The following is a 24,102-nucleotide window of genomic DNA, read 5'->3' as shown; positions in this document are numbered from 1 at the left end:
ACTCCTGATATTCCTTCATACAAGTGTTTGCAGGTTCAGTGTTCCATTGCTGGAGTCCAATGGCAAAACCAGATCTTACTGATATTTCCTGTCATTACAGAGAGGAGCATGTTCCTGGATCTTGTACCAGCTTACATTTGGGGCATTTATTTGAATGGATATTGGTGTGGTGCAGAAAGAAATGGATGATCAGGTAAATTACTTCATTATTTGTGCTTTCCAGTTTGCTCTAATACTATAGACAGCTGCAATCCAGACTTCAACCATCCTCTACATGAAACAGTACATTTCTCAGATTCCTACTTCTTCTCTTCCTCAATTTAAGCCTTTGCCCTCTGGTCTTGGGCATCTCCTTGGATTAAAAAAGTTCTTCCTCAAACTCTTTCCCCTAATCTATACTTTCTGGCTCCAGCCATCTCCCCTTTGGGGAATAGTTTCCCATTATTTAATCCTTTTGTGTCCCTCCTACTTTGTATACAAAGTATGCATCTTATTATTCTGTAACAGTCTATGAATAATGCAATTGGAATTAGTATATTGTCACATGTACCGAGATACAGTGAAAACCTTCCCTTGCATATTGTTCATACTGATCAATTCATTATACAATTGAGATATTGCAAGATAAAACAATAACAGAATGCAGAATAAAATATAACAGCTGCAGAGAAAGTACAGTGCAAGTAGACAATGTTATGTAAGATCATAATGAGGTAAGTCGTGAAGTTAAGAATCTATCTTATTGTACTGGGGAACCATTCAATAGTCTTATAAAAGCAGGGTTGAAGCTGTCCTTAATCCTGATGGTACATCCTTTCAGGCTTTTGTATTGTTTCCCTGATGGAAGAGGTGAGAAGAAAGAATGTTCAAATTAAGTTCCTGAATTTGGACAAAACAGCCTGGTGACAGCTTCCTGCAGGTTGTCATATCAGACAAGTGTGAATCACTCAAAAGATTTTGTCCATTTTGAGCAGGTAAACAAGGCTCTACTTGGAGTGACCCCATCCCCCGTTGACTCAGTCCCTCACATCTCAGCAACAGATGTTACATCCATTTTCAGCTCTTGGAAAGTGGTTGGCCTAGATGGAATCACTGGTCACTTTCTGAAGTTGTGTGCGATCAACTGGCCACTGACTTCACCATCATCACCATCGGACTCCTGAACCAATCACCTCTTTCACACCCCCATCCTGGAGGAGATTCCATCGTCATTATAGTCTTAACTCATCCTTTCTTGGTTATTTTCACTTGGTCACTTTAGCATTTCTTTTTGCACTGCCTCAGAGTGCACTATAGTCTCCGGACTTCCTGCTGCTTTGCACTCATTGTATTCATTATAGAGTAAAAGTCATATTATTACCATGTATATGGTTTACTCTGTGCGCTTCATGAGAATAAGCAATTTCATTGCACCCTCTTGTACATGACCATAAACTATTCTTCTGTAACGGAGTTCAGGGCCAGAATGTTCCCATAAAGGTGAAAGGTAAGGACTGCAAGTCCAAGGAACTTGGACGTCAAAGGATACTGGGTGACATACAAAGAAAAAGGAACATGCACAGAAATTACACAAGGAGGTCTTTCAGGAGCTTAGAATATAGGATGTATTGAGAAAAGGAAGAGCAGGGTGGTGAAGATGTATGATTTACTTGCATTCATCAGTGATGGACAAGAGTTGGGATGTCAGGTTGCAATTGAACAAGTTATTGGTGAGCCTGCACTTGGAGTAGTTATATGAAGTTGTGCTCGCTCACTATATGAAGTATGTCATTGAGTGAGAAAGGGAACGTAAAAGACTCCTGAGGTTGTAACTGGGATTGCAAGGCTTGAGTTACAAGGAAAAGATAGGTAGAATGTAGAACAGTACAGGAACAGGCACTTCAGTCGATGACGTTCTGCTGAAGTAATTAAACTAGTAAATAAATGCCTAACTAAATTAATCTTTTCTACCTACACAATGTCTATATCCGTCCAAAGTCTGCCTTTCTAAGAACAGAATAAATGCTTCTATCGCATTTACCTCTAGATTCACTCCTGGCAGCACATTCAGGCCCTCACCATTCTCTGCGTTTTAAAAAACAAACAAACACCCACACATCTCATAGTCATAGAGCACTACCACACAGAAACACCTCTTCAGCCCACCTAGTCCAGGCCGAATTGGTACTCTGTCTAGTCCCATCAACCTGCACTTGGACCATAATCCTATATACCTCTCCCATCCATGTACATATCCAAATTTCTCTTAAATATTGAAATCTAACCCACATCCACCATTTCTGCTGATAGATCATGCCATGAGTGCACCACTCTCTGAGTGAAGAGGTTCCTCTTAAATATTTCACCTTTCATGCTTAACCTATGACCTCTAGTTCCAGTGTCACTCAACCTCAGTGGAAAAAAGCCTGTTTGCATTTACCCTACCTCATGTTTTTGCCCTATCCATACCCTCACCTTTTTACCACATCTATACCCCTCATGATTTTACCCTATCTATACCTCTTATAATTTTTGTATGTATCTGTCAAATCTCCCTTCATTCTTCAATGCTCCAGGAAATGAAGTCCTAAACTGTTCAACATTTCCCTGTAAACTAGATCCTCGAGCCCCAGCAACATTTTGTGAAGTTTCTCCGTGCTCTTTCAATCTTATTAAGACAATAAGACACAAGAGTGGAATTAGGCCATTTGGCCCATCTAGTCTGCTCTGCCATTCCATCATAACTGATTTATTATCCCTCTCGACCCCATTCTCCTACCTTCTCTTCATAACCTTTGACACCCTTACTAATCAGAAACCTATCAACACCCACTTTAAATATACCTAATGACGTTGCCTCCACAGCCATCTGTGGAATTCATGGTCATAGATTCACCAACCTCTGGCTAAAGAAATTCCAACTCATCTCTGTTCTAAAGGAACTTCCTTGTATTCTGAGGCTGTGCCATCTGGTCTTAAACTCTCCTACTGTAGGAAACATCCTTTACATGTCTACTCTACCAAGGCCTTTCAATATTCAATAGGTTTCAGTACAATCCCTTCCTATTCTTCTAAATTCGAGCGAGAACAGGCTCAGAGCCATCAAATACTCCTCATACATTAACTCTTTCATTCCTGGGATCATTCTCGTGAACCTTCTCTGGATTCTCTCCAATGCCGGCACATCTTTTCTCAGATAAAGGGTCCAAAACTGCTCACAAGACTCCAAGTGTGTTCTGACCAATGCCTTATAAATCACCAGCATTACATCCTTGCTTTTATATTCTAGTCCTCTCAAAAATGAAAGCTAACGTTGCATTTGCCTTCCTTACCACTGAGCCAACCTGCAAATTAACCTTTAGGGAATTCTGTACCTCTGATTTCTGAATTTTCTTCCCATTTAGAAAATGATCTATGCCTTTATTCCTTCTACCACAATGCATGACCATACATTTCCCTACACGTTATTCTATCTGCCACTTCTTCGTCCATTCTCCTTGTCTTTCTAAGTCCTTTTGCAGACTCCTTGTTTCCTCAACACTACCTGCACCTCAACCCATCTGCATATCATCTGCAAACTTTTCCACAAAGCCATCAATTCTGTAATCCAAGTCATTGACATATAACATGATAACAGTGGTCACAACATTGACCCCAGCAGACCACCGCTAGTTACTGGCAGCCAACCAGAAAAGTTCATCTTTATTCCCACTCTTTGCCTCCTGCCAGGTCAGTCAATCTTCTATCCATGCTATTATTGATATCATTCCCATAGGTAGATGACCAGAACTGTATGCAATACTCCAAAATTGACCTCACTAATGCCTTATACAAGTTCAATATAACTTCCTAATTTCTGTACTCAGTACCAAAACCTCTCTTTACAAACCAATCTATTGTGATGCCAGTTGTTACTTGTTAGCAGACCTGTCAGAGCTGCCTTTTATTCTAACAGGAACATACACATCTGATCCCTCAAATTTCACCTTTGAAGGCCTCTCACTTATCAAGCATCTTTTGTCAGAAACAACCTATTTCAATTCGCACTTGCCCGATCTTTTCTGATGCCATCAAAACTGGCCTTTCTCCGATTTAGAATCTCAAAATGAGGACCAGCCCTATCCTTCTCCATTAAGTATCTTGAAATTAATGGAATTATGATCACCTCCTTTGAATTTACTCCATCTTGCCTTAAATAGCAGTGACATAACTTTCTTAGACAAGGCACAAAGAGTCAGAAAGATAAGCCAGCAATACACTTACTTTTACCACTTTATCAACCTATGCAGACATTTTCAGGGAACTAGGCTTGGACTCCAAGATCCCTCTATTCATTAACACTGTTTAGAGTTTTGCCATTAACTGTATATGTCTCTTTATATCTGATCTCCCAAAGTGTAACCCCTCACACATGGTTCCACAGAACTCCACCTGCCATTCCTCCACCCATAATCTGTAACTGATCTACTCTATGTCCCGTTATATTCTTTGTCAAACTACTGCACTATCCACAACACCACCAATCTTTGTATCGTCTGCAAACTTTTCATCAATGCCTCGATAAGAAGGCATCTGCTATAATGCAAGGTTGAACAAACTTAGGTTGTTTTCTCTGGAGAGGCGGAAGCTGAGGGGAGATCTGATAGAAGTTTATAAGATTGAGAGGCAGAGAATAGGCAGACAATATCTTTTTCCTAGGGTTGAAATGTCTAATACCAGAGGGTGTGCATTTAAGGCGAGAGGGTATAATTTCAAAGGAGATGTGAGGGACAAGGTTTTTACACACACAGTGGTGGGTGTTTGGAATGGGTGGTGGTAGAGGCAGATACATTAGGGTCCTTTAAGAGATGTTTAGATAGGCACATGGATTTGAAGAAAATGGAAGGATATGCCCATTGTGTAGGCTGAAAAAATTAGTTTAGTGGGCCATTACTAATTTAGTTAGTTCAGCACAACATTGTGGGCCGAAGGGCCTTCTCCTGTGCTGTACTGGTTTATGTTCTATATATCACAACAACGAATCCTTGCAGAACACAATTAGTCATGGGCCTCCAGGCAGATCTCATCGACCACTACCCTCTACCTTCTATGGGCAAGTCATTTCTGAATCCAAAAGGCCAATTCACAATAGATCTCATGCACCTTAATCATTTGGGTGTGCCTACCACGAGGGACTTTGTCAAATGTCTCACTGACATTCTCGTGGACAACATCCACAGCTCCACCTTCAATGGTCACATGTCACTTCTTTGAAACATTCAACCAATTTGCTCTGCACAAAGCCATGCTGACTGTCCCTTGTAAGCATCAATTATTTCTTGATTTACACCCTGTCCTAAAATGTAGCTATTAACATGTTCCCTTTCTAGCTCTGCAACCAGATCTTTGTAATCATGACCAGATCATAGCCATTTTATTTTTGTCATGCCTACAATTAATTTATCTTGCAGTGAATGCTACATGTGTACTGACAAAGAACCTTTAATTTTGGCTTTAGTAAATATAAAGCACTACTGCACTGTACAGGCCCTTTGGCCCATGATATTGTGCTGACATTCTAACCTACTTCACAATCAATCTAAACCTTCCCTCTTACATAGTCTTTCAAGGATCCATACTAAGGCATCTACTGTTGTGATATACAGGCATATAAACAACTTTGATGAAAGTGTAGATAGGTGGGTTAATCTCTGGCTATCCAGCTGATGTATGCCTCTTATTATCTTATCCATCTCTGTCGAGTTACCTCTCATCCTCCTTCACTCCAAAGAGAAAAATCCTACCCCACTCAACGTATTTTCATAAGACAGGCCTTCCAGTCCAGGCAGCATCCTGGTAAATCTCCTATGCACCCTCTCCAAAGTTTCCAAATCCTTCCTATAATAAGGTGACCAGAATTGAACACAATATTCTAAGTGTGGTCTAACCAGGGTTTTACAGAGTTGCAACATTACCTCATGGCTCTTGAACTCAATCCTTCAACGAATAAAGGCAAACACACCATATACCTTCTTAACAACCCTATCAACATTCAGAAACTTTGAGGGATCTATGGATGTGGACCCCAAGATCTGTCTGTTCCTCAACACTGCCAAGAATTCTGCCATTAAACCTGTATTCTGCCATTAAATTTGATCTTCCAAGTGAGTCACTTCACACTTTTCTGGGTTGAATTCCAACTGCCACTTCTCAGCCCATTTGTGCATACTGTCAATGTCCCATGGTAACCTATGACAACCTTCTACATGTAACACCCTGGTTTTTACTGCTATGCTGTGGGTATTTCATTTTAGCAGTTCTGTAAGAACAGCCTATTCTACTTTCAACCTGTTAGGATATGAGCTGAGATAAGATAGATAGATAGATAGATAGATACTTTATTCATCCCCATGGGGAAATTCAACTTTTTTCCAATGTCCCATACACTTGTTGTAGCAAAACTAATTACATACAATACTTAACTCAGTAAAAAATATGATATGCATCTAAATCACTATCTCAAAAAGCATTAATAATAGCTTTTAAAAAGTTCTTAAGTCCTGGCGGTAGAATTGTAAAGCCTAATGGCATTGGAGAGTATTGACCTCTTCATCCTGTCTGAGGAGCATTGCATCGATAGTAACCTGTCGCTGAAACTGCTTCTCTGTCTCTGGATGGTGCTATGTAGAGGATGTTCAGAGTTATCCGGAAGAGGCTTTGTTGTTCAGCTTAGGAATGTGGTGTCCACCAGTCAGGACAGTGTAATTGGGAGAAGGTTCTGGAGAACACTAGTGAGGGGAGGTGATTTTTTTTTTTGTGGGAGTTTGGAGAAGACAGAAGGGAAGGTGGCTGAGGATGCTGTCCCTGTTGCACAAGGTGCTTTGTGCACATGAATGGCTTCAAGGAGGAAGAACCAATACCCCCGGGGGAGACTCGTTTGTTCGAGATGTACTTCAAGTGACATTCGGAAGGTGGTGTGTGTTTTCACGCAGACTGAGGGTGATAGACAAGTTCAAGATGAGCTCCAACTATAGATACTGCCTGACCTACTGTGTTCCACCAGCATTTTGTGTGTGTTGCTTAAGGGCACACTTGACTGTTTAAGAGTAATGGTGCCGTTTTGTTTGGTTCTTTCTTTCCTTTAATAACTGGTTGCTTAAGTTAACATTCTTAGTTATAATTGTATGCAGTATATGATCTGTTATTTCTTGCTCGGTGCAGTAAAATCACACAGCTTTCACACAAACCGGGGTTTGGGTGAGCAAGACGTTCCGACCTCAAGGATTTGGCGGGACCCAAGTCATATACTCCCTAGATGTACGAAGCCTGAGAAAGGCAGCTTTCTCGCCAAGGAGACCACTGGTTGTTAGTGAGGGGCTAATGAGCCACATTTCCAGAGATGCCCAGTAAACAGGGGTTTGATACACTATCTAAAGCACCATAACACCATAAGTCATAGGAACAGAAGTAGGCCATTTGGCCCATTGAGTCTGCTCCACCATTTTATCGTGGCTGATCCATTACCCTCTCAGCCCCAATCTCTTGCTTTCTCCCCATATCCCCCTTCATGCCGACTAATCAAGGATCTATCAACCTCTGCCTTAAACATACCCAATGACTTGGCCTCCACAGCCACCCGTGGCAATGAATTCCATAGATCTGCTACTCTCTGGTTAAAGAAATTCCTCATCTCCATTCTAAATGGATGTCTCTCTGTTCTGAAGCTGTATGCTCTGGTCCTAGACTCCCCCACCATAGGAAACATCTCTCCACATCCACTTGATTGAGGTCTTTCAGCATTTGATAGGCTTCAATGAAATCCAACCTCATTCTTCTGAATTCCAGTGATTACGGGTCCCGAGCCATCAAAACGCTTCTTATATGATAAGCTTTTCAATCCCAGAATCATTTTTGTGAACCTCCTAGGAACCCTGTCCAATGTCAGCATGTCCTTCCTTAGATAAGGGGCCCGCCCTTATGTGCTCACAATACTTCACATGAGGTCTCACCAGTGCCTTAGAAAGCCTCAACATTACACCCTTGCTTTTATATTTGAATTCTCTCTAAATGAATGCTAACATTGCATTTGCCTTCCTCACCACCAACTCAACTTGCAAAATAACCTTCATTGAATCATACACGAGGACTGCCAAGTCCCACTGCACCATTGATTTTTGAATTGTCTCTTCATTTTGCAAATAGTCCACACTTTTATTCCTTCTACCAAAGTCCATGACCATGCTCACTTAGGCTTATTCTGTCATGTACCTCCAAGTACCCTGAAACCACATCCTTAACAATCGACTCCAACATCTTCCCAACCACTGAGGCCAGACTAACTGGCCTCTAATTTCCTTTCTTCAGCCTCTCTCCCTTTTAGAAGAGTTGATTGACATTGGCAAACCATGCCAAAATCCAGTGGTTCTTGAAAGATCATTGCTAATGCCTTTACAATCTCTTCAACCATCTCTTTCAGAACCCTGGGGTGTAGACCATCTGGTCCATGTGATTTATCTACCTTCAGGCCTTTCATTTTCCCAAGCACCTTCTCACTAGTAATGGCAACTTAGCTCATTTCTGCCCCCTGACACTCTTGAACTTCCAGCATATTGCTAGTGTCTTGCACAGTAAGGACTGATGCCATTTCCTTGTCCCTCATTATTACCTCTCCAGCATTATTTTCCAGCGGACCCATATCTACTCTTGCCTCTTTTTTACACTTTACATATCCTGAAGAAACATGTGGAGTTTTAGTTTGTGTTTATTAACTGCATGGTGTGATTAGTCAATGACTTTGTGGTTGGTCAAGGCTCCTTCCCTCATCCTTCCCCATCTGTTCTTGCTTGTCAGATAACCATTGCAGAAGCTGTGCTTACATGGCTTTCAATGTATGCAACCAAAAACTTAGAGACATATAGTCATAGAGAACTACAGCATAGAAACAAATCCTTCAGCCCAACTAGTCCATGCTGAGCCATTTAAACTGTTTACTCTGATTGACCTGTACCAGGACCATAACCCTCTATACCCCTACCATCCAAGTACCTATCCAAATTTTCTTTAAATGTTAAAATTAAGGTTGCATGCACTACTTGTGCTGACAGCTCATTCCACACTCTTACGACCCTCAGAGTGAAGACATTTCCACCTCATGTTCCCCTTAAACTTTTCACCTTTCACCTTTAACCCATGACTTCTGGTTGTAGTATCAGCTAACCTCTGTGGAAAAGCTCTGCTTGCATTAACCCTATCTATATCCCTCATAATTTGTATACCTCTATCAAATCTCCTCTTAATCTTCTACTTTCCAAGGAATAAAGTCCTAACCTACTCAATCTTTCCTTATAACTCAGATCCTCCAGACCCAGCAACATCCTTGTTAATTTTCTCTGTACTCTTTCAACCTTGTTTACATCTTTCCTGTAGGTAGGCGAACAAAACTGCACACAATACTCCAAATCAGGCCTCATCGTCATCTTCAACATAACATCCCATCTCCTATACCCAATACTTTGATTTATGAAGATAAATGTGTCAAAAGCCTTCTTTATGACCCTATCTACCTATGATGCCACTTTCAACAAATTATGGCTCTGTATTCCCAGATCTGTTTGTTGTACCACACTCCTCAGTGTCCTGCTGTTCACTGTGTAAGACCTACCCTGGTTAGTGCAACACCTCATACTAGTCTGCATTAAATCCTATCTGCCATTTTTCAGCCCATTTTTCCAGCGGGTCCGGATAATGCCGCAAGCATTTAGCTTTCCTTGCTACACCCCCAATCTTCTGTCATCCACAAATTTGCTGAAGAGCAAGACTTCCATCACAGAACCCATGAACTCTTTTGCCTTTGGCTCTTTCTGGAATGGAATGGTGCACATCGACGATGCTTAGCAGTCTGCAGCATTTTGAGAGCCATTGTCACATCTTGCATGCATGTTTAGTGATGTATCCTGGAATACACATATGGCAACCTAACTGCAACATGGGAGCAAGAAATGGCATGCAGCACCATGTTCATATTGCCTGACGCAGAATACCAGAGAGAACGTGATGCATTCTTTCCTCTTGCCGCACGCCAGCTACAATTTCCTGACCTTGCCAAATTCTACCTATGTTCTACTTCCCGTGGAAAAGTGCTGATGGCTGTCCTGATTTTAACAAGTCTTAGGTAATGGCTCTAGCTATGAACAGGAAATGAAAGTGCTGGAAATCCTCAGCAGTTCAAAAAAAGAATCTGTAGAGAAAGAAAATGAATTAATGTTTCAAATCAATGACCTTGCGCTAGAACTGGATATGTTGGATTTATCTTAAATATTTTGCACCTGTAGGTAAAATTAAAAATATTATGGAAGCAAAAGCTCTCCGTCAAATAATGGAAATAAAATGTTGTAATTGGCACATTTATTACTCCAGCTGCCAAAAATCATCATGGTGTAGCTGCAAGTATTTACCTTTGTCTCTGTTTGGAGGTTGGCCAGGTTGGCAATCCCTGGGCTACCGCTGAACTACTGATCTTCTGACCTACAGCCCATCGCCGACTTGGAAACTTCACCACACTACTGGGAGCTTAATTGCAAGTATATCCTTTATTAGGTAGGGCAAACAGACCAGTACACAATATTCTAGAAGTAATCTTATCTTGCTTTTACATAAGTGGCCCAAAATGTCTCTCCTCTGTGACACCAAGTCCTTCCTGATTGCTCGCTGTGTCTACGTAGTGATCCACAGTGATCCAGGTACAAGTACACCCAAGCTCCACTGAATGCTAACACCTTTCCATCATTCACCCTACTCAAAACATGTTGACTTTCTATTTTTTTCTACCAATGTGTGTGATTTCAGTAGGGAGCACTGAGGGACCATAGTAGGGAGCATTGAGGGAACAAGAGACTACAGTGTGGTGTTTTGAGGAAAAGAAGGACCACAGTAGGGAGTATTGAGGAACAGAAGGACCTTATTAGGGAGTAATGAGGAAATGAGGGACCACAGTATGAAGTATTGAAGAACAGAGGTAGCACATACACCAGGAATGCTAGGGCCATTGAGAGTATTGATGAACAGATCCCTAAAGGAGGTAGCACCGGCAGACAAGATGGTGAAAATGCATTTGGAAGGTGATGCACATTGGGGGACAATGAGTGGCAGAGACCTGGGAAGTACTGAGAAACCTAAAGAACATTTGTGCACAACTCCAGGGATCCCTGAAAATGGTAGCACTCCTTAATCAGGTAATGAAGAAGGCTTTGGGATTTTTGCATTCATTAGCAGAGGCATATATTAGCAAAGAACCTGATTGGAGAGGCTGTTTCAGGTAAATGGACAGCTGGCAAGTGGGAGGCTTTTGAAATTGACAGGAAGGTGCTCAGGACCAGCATTTTCATGTTAAGAGTGAAAGGCACAGCTGAGAGGATTAGAGGACCCTGGTTAACAAGGGATATTGAGTGCCACTTTCTGTGCTGTATGACTATGCTGCTTTGTAAGTGCTGACACAGGTAGTAGGAGCTGGAATGTATTGTTACAGCTGTTCAAGGCATTGGTGAGACCTTACGTGCAGCATGGCATGCAGATCTTGTCACCATACAACAAGTAGGATGTGATTATGCTAGAGAAGGTGCAGAAATTATTCACAAGGGTGTTGCCAGGACTACCAGGATTTTGACTCTTTAAGGAGAGTCACAAGACATTCTATCAGCACATCAGGAGAAGAGGGTAGGCAGTGTGGGAGTGTGTTCATTGGATCCAAAAGGATTATCTATGAGCTGAACCAGGGAACATGGGTCCTAAATGAATACATCTGATTTACAGTACATTCAACAAGAATGACAGGGAAGAGAGTGAAGTATGGAAAGTTATGTGGATAATCTGAAGCAGATCAGTAATTAAGAAAGAGGATCTGTTAGATGTCTTGGGGCATATGAAGTTTGATAAATCCTCTGGGCTAGGTAAGATATATCACAGTTTGAAATGGGAAGCAAGGGAGAAATTTTTTGCATCTTTATAGCGATGGGTGAAGGAAAGCTAATGTTGTTAATTTGAGTCGGCAGGCAGTGTAGGGGGTGGCACGGTGGCATAGTGGTTAGCACAATGCTTTACAGAGCCAGCGACCTGGGTTCAATTCCTGCTGCTGCCTGTAAGGAGTTTGTATGTTCTCCTCATAACCATGTGGGTTTCCTCTGGGTGCTCAAGTTTCCTCTCACAGTCCAAAGACGTACCGGTTGGTAGGTTGAGTGGTCATTGTAAATTGCCCTATGATTAGGCTAGGATTAAATTGGGGGATTGCTGGACAGCATGGCTTCGAAGGGCCAGAAGGGTCTGTTCTGTGCTGTATCTCAATAAATAAATTTCAGAGGGGCAACATGAATAATCATAACAAATTTTACAATATATGGTGGTGATATTAAACTTGATTCTGATAAGTAATTATAGGCTGGTGAGCCCTCTGTGATTAAAGTGGGACTGATGGATGCAAGTATGTTTATTTCAATGCAATTAATGATATGGTAAGACTGATGAAGTTAGAACCTGGATTAGCACATAGATCTACGATGTTGTAGCCTACATGGAAATTGAGAGAGGGCCACACTGGCAGCTCACTATTTAAGGATTTCAGATGTTTCAGACACGAGACAGATGATAAAAGAAGTGGAGGCGTTGTTCTACTGGTCAGGGAGGATGTCACAGTATTCCTTAAACTCAAGTTTAAGGAGCATCATCTTAATCTAGGCATGCCTCCCACCCCCCCCCAACACTTCTTGTGACTTGTTTTTCCTTTCTGTCTGGATCAGAATTGGCCATTTTGGCTCACTTTTTGTTTTCTCCCAGTAAAATCTGGTCTATGGGGTATGTCCCACAACTGTAATTTAACACATTTCACAGATAAAGCTATAGTCTGATTCTGACTATTACTCTACAGCTATATCAACTCATTTGGTCTCAGTCTATCAGTGATAATCCCTCCCCACTTCTGCTACTGAAAACTAACTTGCTTTCCCTTAACCCGATGCATTAACTGTTTCCCTTTCAACAGATGTCAGACTTGCTCAGCGTTTCCAGTGTTTCAGTGTGTGCATCTGAAAAAGAATTCCCTGTATATTTTCCTTGGTTGTCGGACCCTAGATCTCTGGCTGTCTGCCAACCCCCCCCCCCCCCCCCCCCACTCCCCTCATCCTGGCCTTGGAGTCTACTGCGGGAAAGTCATTCCCTGAGCTTTTGAAGCTCAGAAATACATTGAATTGTGAAAACCTGATTAAGTTTTGGTTTCAATGAGATTCGGGTTATTCATGTAAATTATGTAAAATAATTAGTTCTGGACACGAGTTACATCTGTAACTATTTAATATCAAGGATTCAGTGACCTAAGATGACTTAAATGAACTTGGTGCTATTTGAATAAGTAAACTAGGGGAGAAGAAAAACATTTCAGTATGTACATTTCTCTGACATTGAAAACTATTGATAATTAGCAGCACAAGAATCTGAGAAGTATTTTAAGTTTAATTGTACTTAAATATTCTCAACATTTAAAATGAAGAATATGACTAATAATTTCCAATTTTCAACTTAAAAAATCTGTATTATTAAATAATGCCTTTCTCTCTCATTCTTTCTGGTTCAAACTTAAACTGAAAGAGATTGATAGGTTGAGTAGCCTCTGTGCAGGGTGTGTGTGGTGCGGGTGGGGTTGGTGGAGGGAGGGGGAAGGAATTGTTGATGTTTTGATTCAGGTCCTGCATAAGGCCAGGGCTGAGCAGGAAGCTGTTCTCCCTATACTAGCTCTCTTCCCTTTCCACTTTGTCCTGATTCAGAGCCTTGACCTTTACACCATCAGTTCTTTTCCTCCCCACAAATGCTCCTCAACCCAATGAGCTCCTCCAGCAGTTTGTTCTTTAACTCTAGATTCCAGCATCTGCGGTTTCTTGTCTCCTTTGAAAACTGGAAATTGGAAGGTAAGTAGAAATAATTCCCAAATTTAATTTTTTGTTTAAAGTCGTAAACTTTGTATGTTTTTCAAATGTTTTACTGGAATATCAAGTTAAGCAATGTAATAGTGCAACCTTATGAATTTTGGATTGCATTCTTTCTGTCCAGTTGTTTATTTTTCCTGGTTTCCAAAACTTTAATGACAAACGTATGGTGATGCTAGGAAGTTTGTGAACTCTGTAGAATTTTCTCCATTTCTGCATAAGTGTGACCTAAAATGTGACCAGATCTTCATGTAGGTCCTAAAACTAGATAAAGAGAACCCAATTAAATAAATAACAGAAAAAACCATTATACTTGCTTATTGAGAAAAACAATCCAATATTACATGTATTTGTTGGAAAAAGTATGTGAGCCTTTGCTTTCAGTAAGTGGTGTGACCCCTTTGTACAGCAATAACTTTAACCAAATGTTTCCAGCAACTGTTGATCAGTCCTGCACATCGGCTTGGAGAAATTTTAGCCCATTCCTCCTTACGAAACTACTTTAGCTCTGGGGTGTTGGTGGGCTTCCTTGCATGAACTGCTTGCTTCAGGACCTTCCATGATATATCTATAGGATTAAGGTCAGGACTCTGACTTAGCCATTCCAAAACATGAATTTTCATACTTTTAAACCATTCTATTGTTGACTTACTCTTGTCTTTTGGATCATTGCCTGGTTGCATCATCCAACTTCTATTAAGCTTCAGGTGACAGACTGCTATCCTGACATTCTCCGGAAAAATGTCTTGATACAATTTTGAATACATTGTTCCCTCAATGATTGCAAGCTGTCTAGGTCCTGAGGCAGCAAAGCAGCCCCAAACCATGATGCTCCTTCCACCATGCTTCGCAGTTGGGATGAGGTTTTGGGATTGGTGAGCAGTGCCCTTTTTCCTCTGAACATAGCAATGTGTATTTCTGCCAAAAAGTTCAAATTTGTCTCATCTGTCCTCAGAACAATGTCCTAGAAACACTGTAGAACATCCAGGTGGTCTTTTGCAAATTTGACTCGTGCAGTAATGCTTTTTGTTATTGGAGAGCAGTGGTTTCCTCTGTGGTGTCCTTCCATGAACACCATTCTTGTTCAGTTTTTCTTATAGTGGACACATGAAAAGAGACTTTAGCAAGTTCTAGAGATTTCTATAGGTACTTTGCTGTTACCCTTGGGCTCTTTCAGAATCAGGTTTATTATCACCGGCATGTGACCTGAAATTTTTTAACTTAGCAGCAGTTCAGTACAACACATAATCTAGCAGAGGAAATAATAATAGTAATAATAAAAATAAAATAAAACATAATAATAATAAATAAAACATAATAATAAATAAACAAGTAAATCAATAACGTATATTGAATAGATTTGATAAAATGTGCAAAAGCAGGAATACTGTATATTTAAAAAAAAAAAGTGAGGTAGTGTCCAAAGCTCCAATGTCCATTTAGGAATCGGATGGCAGAAGGGAAGAAGCTGTTCCTGAATCACTGAGTGTGTGCCTTCAGGCTTCTGTATCTCCTACCTGACGGTAACAGTGACAAAAGGGCATGCCCTGGGTGCTGGAGGTCCTTAATAATGGACGCTCCTCCTTTTCACCTCCTTCACCATTGCATATGTACTCTTGGTGTGATCTTTGCAGGATGCCCACTCCTAGGGAGAGTAGCAACAGAGAATTTCCTCCATTTATAGATAATTTCTCTTACTGTGGACTGGTGAACACTCAGGTTTTAGAAATGTTTCTGTAGTCTTTTCCAGCTTCATGCATCTCTGTAATTCTTCTAAGGCCTTCTGAAAGTTGTTTTGGTTGAGGCATGGTGCACATAAACTGATCTTTCTTGAGAAGAGTAGGCTTTGTCAGTAACCTGACTTTGTGTGTCTTTTTTATAGGGCAGGCAACTTCTACAACACACACCTCCAATCTCGTATCATTAACTGGAACACCTGACTCCAAACAGCTTTTGCAAGAGGCATTAGCCCAGAGGTTCACATGCTTCTTCTAACAGATACATGTAATATTGGATTATTTTTCCTAATAAACAAATGAACATGTATAAATGTTTTTTCCTGTTATTTATTTAATTGGGTTCTCTTTATCTAGTTTTAGGACTTGTGTGAAGATCTGATCACATTTTAGGTCATTTATACAGAAATAGAGAAAATCCTACAGGGTACAAACTTTCTAGCCCCACTGTAAATGTGTATAATACGCAGTGTTAAATTTAAGTTTATTGCTGTATTTTTCCTTTTAAACCAGGTGCATTTTCACAGGACTACATAGAGTTTGTCGGCAGCATTAATCTTAAAAAATTCATGATGAGAAATGCCATTAAAGACATTGTGTATCTCCTATTACAATTTCTTGAGCTTTATCATTTTCTTTTACCTTGTTAATTCATACACCAATAGCTTTAAGATGGCTGAGTGCACAATTCCATAGCTACTTGAATTCTCCCAACAGCATATCTTGCCAACTTTAAAAAATGCACTATTCCATTTGAAATTGTTTGTTCACCTGCATCTCACATTTTCAAAAGTGTATCTTCTCTTTCAACCACTTTGTCTCCTTGTCAAATGTACTGAGCTGTTAAAATTGTGCTATTACCTGCTCCATTGAGATGTTTTTGTAAATCACAGTTTGGTTCCATTCCGGGTTGAGGCTTTTCTGTACGTGCTTAGTTCTGCGCTTGTTCTCTACACTGTTATAAACATAATGTATAAGTTAATAAGCCAAGCATTAAAAAAATTAATATTGATAACTATTGAAACAAATTAACATCTGCATTTTCAGTTTTTTATTAAAGTGAGGATAGCTTCAGAATATTTACACACTACTTGCATGCAAATTTGGCACCTTAATTTACAAATACTTCACTAAATCAGTAAGAATTGTAACTTAAAATGTTCCAATTACTTTAGACAATAGATAATAGGTGCAGAAGTAGACCATTCGGCCCTTCGAGCCTGCACCGCCATTCTGAGATCATGGCTGATCATCTACTATCAATACCCGGTTCCTGCCTTGTCCCCATATCCCTTGATTCCCCTATCCATTAGATACTTATCTAGCTCCTTCTTGAAAGCATCCAGAGAATTGGCCTCCACTGCCTTCTGAGGCGGTGCATTCCACACCCCCACAACTCTCTGGGAGAAGAAGTTTTTCCTTAACTCTGTCCTAAATGACCTACCCCTTATTCTTAAACCATGCCCTCTGGTACTGGACTCTCCCAGCATCTGGAACATATTTCCTGCCTCTATCTTGTCCAATCCCTTAATAATCTTACATGTTGCAATCAGATCCCCTCTCAATCTCCTTAATTCCAGCGTGTACAAGCCCAGTCTCTCTAACCTCTCTGCGTAAGACAGTCCGAACATCCCAGGAATTAACCTTGTGAAGCTTTGATTTCATATATTGGGAAAATACAAGTTGCAGCTGTTGTGAGCTCTTTCATGCGCACAAACTCAGAGGACATCTCAGAACGTAACCGATTGGAATAGTTTTAAGCTGTTTGCTGTTCAAAAATGTCACAGCTCATCTACCTCAGCACCGTGAAACTGCTTTAATGCTATCTCATTTGAATCCCTCAGTATATCTTGAATATGTCAGCAAATGAGTGTCCACAGCCCTCTAGGGAAGAGATTTCCAAAGATTTGTTACACCCTGGCAAATTTATTTCTGTAGGTATTCAAAAGCTAACCTCTTTATTGTGGCGTATGGATCTGAATGCTTCAGTTGAATATCCTGATATTTACCCTGTCAACCCCCATGAGAAATTTGTGTGCTTCAGCAGATTCACCTGTTTCTTATACAAAACAGAAACCGGCCCTTCAGCCCAAATGGCCCAGACTGGCCACATGCTAGTTCAACTTCCCTGCATTTGGCCCATTCCCATTAAACCTTTTCTGCACATGAACCTGTCCAAGTGTTTTTATTAAGTATTGTAATTGTACCCAGCTCTACCACTTCCTCTCGCAGCTTGTTCCACAGACACACTATAAAAAACATTGCCTTCGTGGTTCCTCTGCACTCTTTCCCCTCTCACTTTCACCCTATGCCCTCTAGTTTTGGACTTCCCTGCACCAGGTGAAAGAATGTGTTTCTTCATCTTATCTGTGCCCATTGTGCTTTTATCGACTTATTTATTTATCTATCTATTTATTTATTTATTTATTTATTTATTTATTTATTTATTTTCCCTCTCCCCAGGACATGCCTCAGTCTTTTATGTTCCAGGGGGGAAAAAATCAAGCTTTTCAAACTTCTACTTGAAGTCCAACCCCCCAATCCTGCTAATTTAGATCATAAGGAAAAGGGGCAGCACTAGGGCATTTGGTCCATCAAGTCTGCTCTGCCATTTGATCATGGCTGAATTATTTTTCTCTTTTAGCTCTATTTTCCTGCTATCACCCCTAACCTTTAACCTCTAATTCTAACCTTTGGCACACTTGCAAATCAATGACCTATCCATCGCTACTTTAAAACGACTTGGCTTGTGGCAGTGAATTCCACAGATACATCATCCTCTGGCTGAAACAATTCCTCTGCAAATGGATGTCCTTGTATTCTTGAAGCTATACCCTTGGGTCCTGGACTTCTGGAAACATCCTCTCCACATCCACTCGAACAATATTCAGTAGATCGCAATGAGATTCCCCCTCACTTTTCTAAACCTCTGTGAGTACAGACCCAGAGCCATCAAATGCTCCTCATACATTAACCCTTTCATTTCCTGGATCACTCTTGTGAACCTCCTCTAGACCCTCTCTAATGCCAGCGCATCTTTTCTCAGTAAGAGGTCAAAAACTTCTTAAAATATAATAAAAGTGATCTGACCAATGCCGTATAAAACCTCAGCATTATGCCTATGCTTTTATATTCTAGTCTTCTTGAAATGAATGCTAAAATTGAATTTGCCTTCAATACTATTAACTCAACCTGCAAGTTAACCTTTTGGGAATTCTGCACTAGGACTCCCAAGTCCATTTGCATCTCTGATTTCTGAATTCACTCCCCATCTATAATATAGTCTATGCCTTTGTTCCTTCGACCAGTTGCATGACCATCCACTCCTTACATTCTATGTGATCTGCCACTTTGTCTATTCTACTAACCTTCAATTTATTCAATCTCCAATTAATTCTCCAAACACCCTCTGCTTCAACCTTGCCTCTCCCTCCCCCAATCTTTCTATCCTCCATAAACTTGGCCAAAAAGCCATCAGTTCCATCATTCAGATCATTAACATATAACATGAAAAGTAGTGGACCAAACACCAACCCTTGCAGAACACTACTAGTCGCTGGCAGCCAATCAGAAAAGGCCCCCTTTATTCCCTCTTTTTGCTGGTCCCAAGCCCTGCTGCAAAAGGAGCACAGTTGGGTATTTGGTGTGCAACCCCATCCCATAAAATCCCAGAGCTACAGATACACCAACTGAAGCTCCAAAGATCTCATCCCTGCGAGAGGAAGGATCTTGAGGTAGGCTACACCTGGCAACAACTTGAAAGGCTGGCCCAGGACAGAGGACTCTGGCGAGCTCGTTATCAGTGACCTACGTCCCAGTAGGGGTGCTGTGCTTAAGTAAGTAGTCAACCAATCTTCTACAGTCTGCCTAACCTCACCTCATAGGGAAAATCCCACATAAGACCATGAAATATTAGAGCAGAATTAGGCAATTTGGCCCATCAAGTATAAATCACCCTTCAATCATGGCTGATTTAAAAAAAAAAAAAAAAATTCTAACCCCATTCTCCTATTCTCTTCTTATAAGCTTGACTGGTCTGACGTGATGATGCAATGATGTGAAGATTTTTACTTCACTTTAGGTTCTGTGTTTTGGAGGGCAAAAAAGGAATTGTTATGGTTTCCATTAAACTTAAGATACCTCTGCCGTTTTATTTGCAAAAACCTACATTGATGACCCCAATGTTCTCGGATGATGCCAGAGTTATTCAATATGCTGGCCAGGGCGGTCGCTTTCAAACTGCCAGAGTCTTGGGAGCAAAATACCATCGCTTGGTTTATACAAGCCGAGGTCCATTTTGTACTGCAAGAAATCTCTGCAGATGACACCAGATCTTACTACGTGGTAGCGTCACGCAGTAGCTCCACAGCAGCGAGAGTGGTGAGTCTGCTTGAACACCCTCCTGAACACGATAAATATCGATTCACTGAAAACTCACCTATTACAAACTTTTGAATTATTGGAGTCTCAGTGCGCCAAACAGTCACTGCTTTGCCTGGCCTGAGGATTGCTAAGCATTCAGAGCTAATAGACCACATGCTGTCTCTCCTGAGAAATCACCATCCATGGTTCATTTCAAAGAACTCTTTATGCAGCAAACGTTTGATCAAGTTCACATAGCCCTTGCTAATGCACCTGTAAAGGACTACAGGGAGCTTGTTAAACTGGCTGATAGTCTACACTCAGATAGGCATCAGCACATCATTCCTCCACTTTTCCCTGCCCCAACAAGCCCAATCATCAGGGCTGCGGATGCCGGGTCTGTGCTTTTACCACGCCTGCTTTGGTATGAACTTTGGGAAGTTGACAACCACCTGGCAGCTTCGACAGTACCAGCTCATTGGGACATCAGAGGTCTGTGAACACCATGGGTTCCAGATGCCAGGGTCATCTACTGTTCATTATGGACAGCCTTTTGTGTGACACAGGTGCTCAAGTGAGTGTGCTGCCAGCATCACCTATTGAACAGAAGGCAAAGAACAACAAAACCTCACTAGAGGCCACCAATGGCAGCAGGATCTAGATTTATGGGACATGATGGGTGATGCTCTGCTTCTGTGGCTGAAATTACACCTGGGACTTGGTCCTGACTGAAGTGGCTGTACCTCTGCTCAGCGCAGATTTCCTGTGTGCCCAAGGACTGTTAATTGATCTTAAGGACTGCCGGCTTGTGGATGTCAAGGACTTTGGTTCTTTACCCAAGGAGGAGCTAAAGATGGCGCCAGAGGGTGATTTCTGCCGGTTCATCAGCGAAACAATTTAAATTATTCTCTTTAATAACTCTTCCTTAGTTTTCAAGGTGGCTGGGGTCCTGTCAGAGTCCCTGATCTACAGCTGCACTCAAACTGTGGTTCTTCATGGTGGTAGGTTCATGCTCTTGGAGCTCACTGAGTGGCCTAATGTTTTTGATATCTCCAGGAGCAGCCTGAGAGACGTCCACCTTCAGGGTGCAGTCCTGCAGCCCTGTGGACCACCTGGTTCCTTGCTGGTGTCGCCGACTGAAGCATTGAGGAAGATTGGAACATTGAGACAGCAGTTAATGTTTGTCGAAATAAGTGACACTATGGACTGTAACATCGAAACAGTGAGGTGTTGGCCACCCCTCTTGCTGTGGCAGGAGTGATACCTCGCACTCCCTTGGTAGAGAGAGAGAGAGAGCCTGTGAGATGTCAAAGTGTTGGGATGAACAGTTTTTTTGATGGACTCGTGACTGTGGTCTGTTTGGGGCCTTTCCTTTTGCTTGCATGGTGGGTGATGCTTTTGATGAGGGTGGAGGGTTGATGCTTTCCCGCTGCTTGTATGTGGGAGGGGTGGGGGGGGGGTTTGAGGTTTTAACATTTTTCTGTCATTATTTCTTTGGGGATTTTCTTCTGTTTTGTGGACGTTTGCAAAGAGTAAGAATTTCAGGTTGTATACTGTATACATTCTCTGATATTAAATGGAACAATTGAACCCTTCTCAGTAAGTTCCCCACAATAACTGTATCAAGCGCATGCTCCACTGCATGTGAGGAGTTTAAGGGGCTCTTAGATATGGACCTTGTCAAATGTCTTACTAAAATCCATTTAGACAACATCCTTAGGTCCACCTTCAACATTGTTTTGAGTGTTCTTGCCATTGTACATTCCTCTTACATTTGCCCTTCCAAAGTGCCACATCTTACACTTGCCTACATTAACTCCATTTGACATTTTATTCCCCAGCTGTTATATCCTTTGACACCCTTCCTCGCCATTCATACTCCAGCGTTTTTTTTGTTTTCTGCAGAATTACCAATAATCCCACCTAACTTTTCATCCACCACAACCAAAAGTGCCAGCACTGATCTCTGAGGAACACTGCAGGTCCCAGATCTCCAGTCAGAATAACATGTCTCCAACTTTGCTTTGCTTTCTATGGCCATGTCAGTTCTGAATCCAATCTACCAAGTCTCTGTGGTTTAATCTAGATCAGCCAGCCAAGAGGAGCCTTGTCAGAAGTGTGACGAATCCACTGTCCTCCTGAAAATGGTCCAAGTCACATCCTCAAAAAGGCTCAGTCATCTAACTCCAGAAACTCCATGGTTTTCCAGATGTAAACAAATTCTATGCCCAAGAATCTGCTCCAATAATTTCCCTGCCACAGATGCAAGGCTCACCAGCCTATAACTTCTTGGTTTGTATCTATTGTCCTTAAAGGAACAGCACTGGCTATTTTCTGGACGTCTGGGACCTCACACATGACTAATAGCTTTACAGCAAGGTCTCCCACCTTGCCTCTCTTTATAATCTGGGATATATCCCATCATGCCCTGGAGATTCATCCCCTTACAGTCTTCAAGAAATCCAATACCTTATTCATCTTGATATCAAGATGCCCTCAAATATCAGCATATATCTGATTTCAGTGTTATTCATGTCCTTCCCCTTGGTGAAAACTAATGAGAAATAATATTTTAGTTCATTGCTAACATCTACAGGCATAAATTCCATCCTTTATCCTTGACTGGTCTCGCCCTCCTTGTATTCTACTCTGTTAAATGCTTGTATAAAATACCTTGAGATTCTCCTTATCTCTACTCACCAAGAACATTTCATGGTCACCTTTAGCATCCTAATGCCCTGCTGAAATTCTCTCTTAATTCTTTTATGTTTCTCCATGGCCCTGACTGAACTTTACATATACTTCCTTTGAGATTTTGACTAAAATTTGCAAATTCTCTCACCATTCAAGATTTCTGCTCCTTGCCATCCTTGCCCGACTTCTTCTGACCTGTTGGTCTTTAAACAGCTCCCATTTGTCAGATAACAGCTGCTCCCAATCTATTCTTCCCAGATCATACTAATACCAGGTCTGATCAGCCTTTCCCCAATCTAAAACTTCCCCAAAGCTTCTGCTTTATCCATAGCTACCTGAAAACTTATGGAATTACGATCACTGCTCCCAAAATACTCTCTCACTGAAACTGTAATCAGTTGGCTGGGCTCATCTTCCATGCTCAAATATAACATTGAAATAAGTATACTTTAGCTATCTGTCCTGCATGTTGATTAAACGGTTTTGACTTTCACACATTGCAATCCATTTGCAGCAAATAAGAGTTTTTTCTCTGATTACAGTATAGCTCATTGAAATTAATGGTCAGCCCAGATCCAATATTTTATAGAGATGTTGACCATCTGATCTGTTCACCATTTGATTGTACAGTTCTCCATCAAATCTCCTTTTGAATATCTTTACTAAAAAAAGACAAAGAACTTGTATGCACATCAACATTTTCACAAAAATAAGGAGGAAAACATGCTGGAATAAAAAGGTTTTGCAGATTTTGCTAACCTAGAAGCATAACATCTATGGCTGTGTTAAAAATGCATGGTACCGATTATCACTGGCTGATATTGATATGAACGCAGAGTTGCAATTGGATTCACCTCTCCTCCTGATTGGGAATTTATTTGGAGCCAAGTTGTTCCATTGGAGAAGAGCAGGGAGAGAATCAATGTTCAACTGTGTTTTCAAAGAAGTGATGAACCACCACGGTTTGGGGCTTGACAAACTCGTGTTAGAATTATCTGAAAGTAACGTGGCTAGTTGAACATTACAAAATAGGCATTCAAGGAAATTGAATATTATCTCTTCTCTGGCTGGGTTGAGGGCAATTATTTAATTTGGCTGTGTCTACACACAATGCAAATACAGACACTGGCACATATATAGAGATGACATTTGCAAGAACATTTGTAACTATACAGTAGTGCCACACTAATTCTGAAGCTACAATAGCAAATACTGCATCTTGAGCATCAATGCGCTTGTTTTAATTTCAAACTTTAACTTACCCCCACCTTCATGCAAAGTAAACAACTGATTGGAATGTTCATTATTTATAGGCCTGGAAGGCAATGTAAACATCACAGCAGAGGCTAGCTTCAGTACATGCAGTCTGTGCTCAGGTTAGGACC

At 41.1% G+C, this 24,102-nt stretch overlaps 1 protein-coding gene across 2 annotated transcripts in view; it reads right to left on the bottom strand.

Annotated features, from left to right (window-relative positions):
• pcloa (piccolo presynaptic cytomatrix protein a) overlaps window positions 1–24,102 on the bottom strand; it is a 437,698-nt gene that overhangs the window by 81,153 nt on the left and 332,443 nt on the right. For both annotated transcript variants that reach the window (XM_073066476.1, XM_073066477.1), the window contains one exon: window positions 16,523–16,616. In XM_073066476.1, coding sequence (XP_072922577.1) covers window positions 16,523–16,616 — 94 coding nt within the window. The remainder of the gene's footprint in view (window positions 1–16,522; window positions 16,617–24,102) is intronic.

The sequence above is a fragment of the Hemitrygon akajei genome, chromosome 14 (assembly GCF_048418815.1).
Source record: "Hemitrygon akajei chromosome 14, sHemAka1.3, whole genome shotgun sequence".
In the NCBI taxonomy this organism is placed as follows: Eukaryota; Metazoa; Chordata; class Chondrichthyes; order Myliobatiformes; family Dasyatidae; genus Hemitrygon; species Hemitrygon akajei.
This window is presented reverse-complemented; position numbering and strand designations above follow the sequence as displayed.